Below are 4,589 nucleotides of genomic sequence, written 5' to 3' on the forward strand. Positions count from 1 at the left end.
ATGTTATAAAGCGGAGAGTTCCGGAGCTTGATTCTGATTGGCTGAGCCGCGTTCGAAGCTGTTGTAAATGACGCTACAAAGTAACACACACCTTTGTTTACGTTTGTGTGTTGCTCGGCAACCACTTTGTAGCAACCACAACTGTTTCTGAGGAGCTACATTGTTTGGTGGAAGAATACTGTGTTTATTAATATCATTACACTTTATTTGCTCCGTTTTATTTTGTGAATCCGTACTACGTATATGGAACAACCGTAACCATATCCACTTAGCTGTTATAAATTCACTGTAAACCACGGCTTCTTGCTTTATTTTAAAAGCATTTTAATAATATAAAGAACCTTCTGTGTAATGTAAAGGCTCCATTGACGTGAAAGGTTCTTCATGAAACCATCAATTCCAAAAAAGAAGCTTTGTTGTGAAAAATGTGTAGATGTGAACAGACTCATGAGCAAATGACTCTCGAACCGATTCTTTGTAACGAATCAGTCAAAAAGACTCACAATCTGAATCATCTAATGACTCTAAACTAAAGCCAAAAGCTTCCTGAAGGGGAAGAAACATTTTTGGTTCCCTAAAGAACCTTGCAGTGAACAGTTCTCAAAAGAACCTTTTTTTTCTTAGTGTGAAGAACTTTTTTAATAATCTTTTGTGCTTTTGAAAGATTTCATGGATGTTAAAAGTTCTTCAAGGAACCAGTGTGTCAGGACCATCTGAAGTGTTCATATTAATGTCTGTTATTAATCTGATGATGCTGTCATCCGTTCAGACCAGCTTCAGATCTGAACATCAGCGTGAGTTTGAGCTCATGATGTAGTTGAGTGTTTCTCGTGTGTGTTCTAGCTGGATCTCGTGGGTTGGCAGCTCAATCTGCAGATGTCCTCGTCGGCTCGGAGCAGACTGAAGGAGCCACACGCCGTCCTCAATCTGGGGCTCCGCACGGAAGACGACGCAGAGGTAAACGCAGAGTGTGTGTCAGTGTGCCCAGCCCACAGTTAGGACAGAAGCTGTGCTTGTGAGTGTGAGCGATGAGTGGAGCTGCAGTTTAGCTGTTATAAATTCACTGTAAACCACGGCTTCTTGCTTTATTTTAAAAGCATTTTAATAATATAAAGAACCTTCTGTGTAATGTAAAGGCTCCATTGACGTGAAAGGTTCTTCATGAAACCATCAATTCCAAAAAAGAAGCTTTGTTGTGAAAAATGTGTAGATGTGAACAGACTCATGAGCAAATGACTCTCGAACCGATTCTTTGTAACGAATCAGTCAAAAAGACTCACAATCTGAATCATCTAATGACTCTAAACTAAAGCCAAAAGCTTCCTGAAGGGGAAGAAACATTTTTGGTTCCCTAAAGAACCTTGCAGTGAACAGTTCTCAAAAGAACCTTTTTTTTCTTAGTGTGAAGAACTTTTTTTAATAATCTTTTGTGCTTTTGAAAGATTTCATGGATGTTAAAAGTTCTTCCAGGAACCAGTAGAAGCCAGTGTGTCAGGACCATCTGAAGTGTTCATATTAATGTCTGTTATTAATCTGATGATGCTGTCATCCGTTCAGACCAGCTTCAGATCTGAACATCAGCGTGAGTTTGAGCTCATGATGTAGTTGAGTGTTTCTCGTGTGTGTTCTAGCTGGATCTCGTGGGTTGGCAGCTCAATCTGCAGATGTCCTCGTCGGCTCGGAGCAGACTGAAGGAGCCACACGCCGTCCTCAATCTGGGGCTCCGCACGGAAGACGACGCAGAGGTAAACGCAGAGTGTGTGTCAGTGTGCCCAGCCCACAGTTAGGACAGAAGCTGTGCTTGTGAGTGTGAGCGATGAGTGGAGCTGCAGTTCCTCCGGCGCTCAGATGATGGTGCTGTGGCTGCACAAACAGAGCAACGGCCTTGTGTGTGTGTGTGTGTGTGTGAGAGTGTGTCTGTGTGTGTGTGTGTCTGGGTGTGTGTCTGTGTCTGTCTGTGTCGGTGTCTGTCTGTGTGTGTGTGTGAGAGTGTGTCTGTGTGTGTGTGTGTCTGGGTGTGTGTCTGTGTCTGTCTGTGTCGGTGTCTGTCTGTGTGTGTGTGTGAGAGTGTGTCTGTGTGTGTGTGTGTCTGGGTGTGTGTCTGTGTCTGTCTGTGTCTGTCTGTGTGTGTCTGTGTGTGTGTGTGTCTGTGTGAGAGTGTGTATGTGTGTGTGTGAGTGTCGGTGTCGGTGTCTGTCTGTGTGTGTGTGTGTGTGTGTGTGTGTGTCTGTGTGTTACCGATGTGCATCTTGAGACAAATCAATGGCACTGACAAGACATTTTAAGATCAGTCAGTGCAAGTTTCTTTCAGGTTTGATGTATTTTAGTCTGGGACTAGTTTTAAGCCTCGTCTGTGAAACCGTAGAATCTTAATGAGTGCGTCATTGAGTCATTTACTCAAATGATTCATTAAAACGGTTGATTTATTCAGGAACAAGGCAAGTGACTCTCTTTAATGATTCAGTGACTCTCTTCAATGAATCATTGATTTGTTCAGAAAACCGGATTCACTTACTTTGTAATGTTTTGTTTGGAACTATTTTTGCTTTGCTAAATAGATAAAAAACGGACATTATCACATTTGTGATCGTGCTAATATTTGAAACGGCATGTTTGCTCATGTGATATTGATCATATCATATAGAAATATAAGACACAAACTCACACAGGGGCATTCTAGGAAAGTCAGGAGGACTTCTGTTTTCTCTGAACTTGAAGTGAGTGACATAATAATGTCAGCTTCCACATCGTTAAAACAACAGTTATGTCATTACTGCAGGCGATACTCCTCCTCACGGATGATCGGCGGGGCCCCCGGGGGCCCATGGCATTGTGTGCCACTTTATCCGTGCGTCAAGACATGCTGAAGTTGCGTTTGGTCTCGTACTGTATCGCATACCTTGTCAGTGTCGTGCGCTTGCTTAGACTCCACAGTGCAGGGACACAGACAAGGGACGTAAGTATCGCTTTTTACTCAACCTCTTTTTTACACCTTTCTTCACTTCTGCTTCAGTTTTTATGACCAATTCTTACTATGTGTTTCCAGATCCCTACTATCACTACCACTCGCAAACCACGCATCACATACTGTAGGCAGCGCAATCCTAACAACCTGCGCACTTTGCCTATGTCTGCTAATACACTACTTTCTTTTTCTATTGATCTCTGGAATTGCAAGTCTGCTGTAAACAAAGCAGATTTCAATACTTCTATTACTAGTCATTCAAGACTAAACCTCATGGCCCTGACAGAGACCTGGATCAAACCAGAGGACATTGCTACTCCTGCAGCACTCTCCAATAATTTCTCTTTTTCCCACACTCCCCGTCTGACTGGAAGAGGTGGAGGTACTGCTCTGCTTATCTCTAATGATTGGAAATTTAATCCTTTACCTTCTCTGGGTATTAACAGCTCCTTTGAATCACATTCAGCCACTATTACCCACCCTCTTAAAATCTATTTTATAGTTGTTTTATCGACCCCCAGGACCACTAGGTAACTTCGTGGAAGAATTAGATGTGCTGCTCTCAAACTTTCCTGAGGATGCTTGGAGACTTCAACATCCACCTAGATAAACCTCATGCTGCAGACTTCCACACTCTGCTTGCTTCTTTTGATCTCAAGCGAGTATTAACTACGGCTACTCACAAATCAGGCAACCAACTGGACCTTATTTACACACGACACTGCTCCACTGATCATGTGCTGGTTACTCCACTGCACACCTCGGATCACTTCCTCCTCACTCTTAACCTCAACTTGGTTCCTGACACAACACACACCCCTACACATGTCATCTTTCGACATAACCTATGCTCTCTCTCACCCTCCCGACTATCTGGTTTCATCTTCGCTTCCTCCCCCTGAACAGTTATCATCTCTTGATGTTAACCGTGCTACTGATACTTTCTGCTCCACTCTTCTGTCTTGTTTAGACACTGTCTGCCCCTTGTCTTCCAGGCCAGCTCGTACCACCTCTTCTGCCCCTTGGCTATCTGATGTTCTCCGTGAGTATCGTTCTAAGCTCAGGGCTGCTGAAAGGGTGTGGCGCAAATCACAAAATACCACTGACCTTAATGAATATCGATCACTCCTCTCTTCCTTCTCTGCTAATGTCTCCACTGCTAAAAGGACATACTATCACAACAAAATTAACAATTCGCCTAACTCTCGCATGCTCTCTGAACATTTTCCTCCCTCCTTTGACCTCCTCCTCCCCCTCCTTCATCAACTCTAACAGCTGACGACTTTGCCACATTCTTCATTAATAAAATTACAAACCTCAGTGCACATTTTTCCACACCACAATCTGTCAAGCACATCTTACCAGCAAACATACACTAATTTTCATCCTTCTCCACTCTCTGAGGCAGAAGTCTCTAAACTCATCCTTCCCAATCATCCTACTACTTGTCCGCTTGATCCTATTCCATCTCATCTCCTTCAAGCCATTTCTCACTCTGCACTCACTCACATCATTAACACATCCCTTCACACTGGTGTTTTCTCTCAACATTTTAACAGGCTCGTATAACCCCACTTCTTAAGAAACCCACCCTTAACCCAACTCTTTTAGAGAACTACAGACC

General features: G+C 43.3%; 2 protein-coding genes across 2 annotated transcripts in view; both read left to right on the top strand.

The window, feature by feature from the left end:
• The window catches only part of LOC107566394 (AP-3 complex subunit sigma-1), a 34,389-nt gene that overhangs the window by 19,040 nt on the left and 10,760 nt on the right, over positions 1 to 4,589 (top strand). The gene's annotated exons all lie outside the window — the stretch shown is intronic.
• commd10 (COMM domain containing 10) overlaps positions 1 to 4,589 on the top strand; it is a 25,730-nt gene that overhangs the window by 8,465 nt on the left and 12,676 nt on the right. The window contains exon 5 of the mRNA XM_016251838.1: positions 844 to 957. Within this exon, the coding sequence (XP_016107324.1) occupies positions 844 to 957 (114 nt within the window). The remainder of the gene's footprint in view (positions 1 to 843; positions 958 to 4,589) is intronic.

The sequence above is a fragment of the Sinocyclocheilus grahami genome, unplaced genomic scaffold (genome assembly GCF_001515645.1).
Source record: "Sinocyclocheilus grahami isolate Dianchi unplaced genomic scaffold, SAMN03320097.WGS_v1.1 scaffold1072.1, whole genome shotgun sequence".
Lineage (NCBI taxonomy): Eukaryota > Metazoa > Chordata > Actinopteri > Cypriniformes > Cyprinidae > Sinocyclocheilus > Sinocyclocheilus grahami.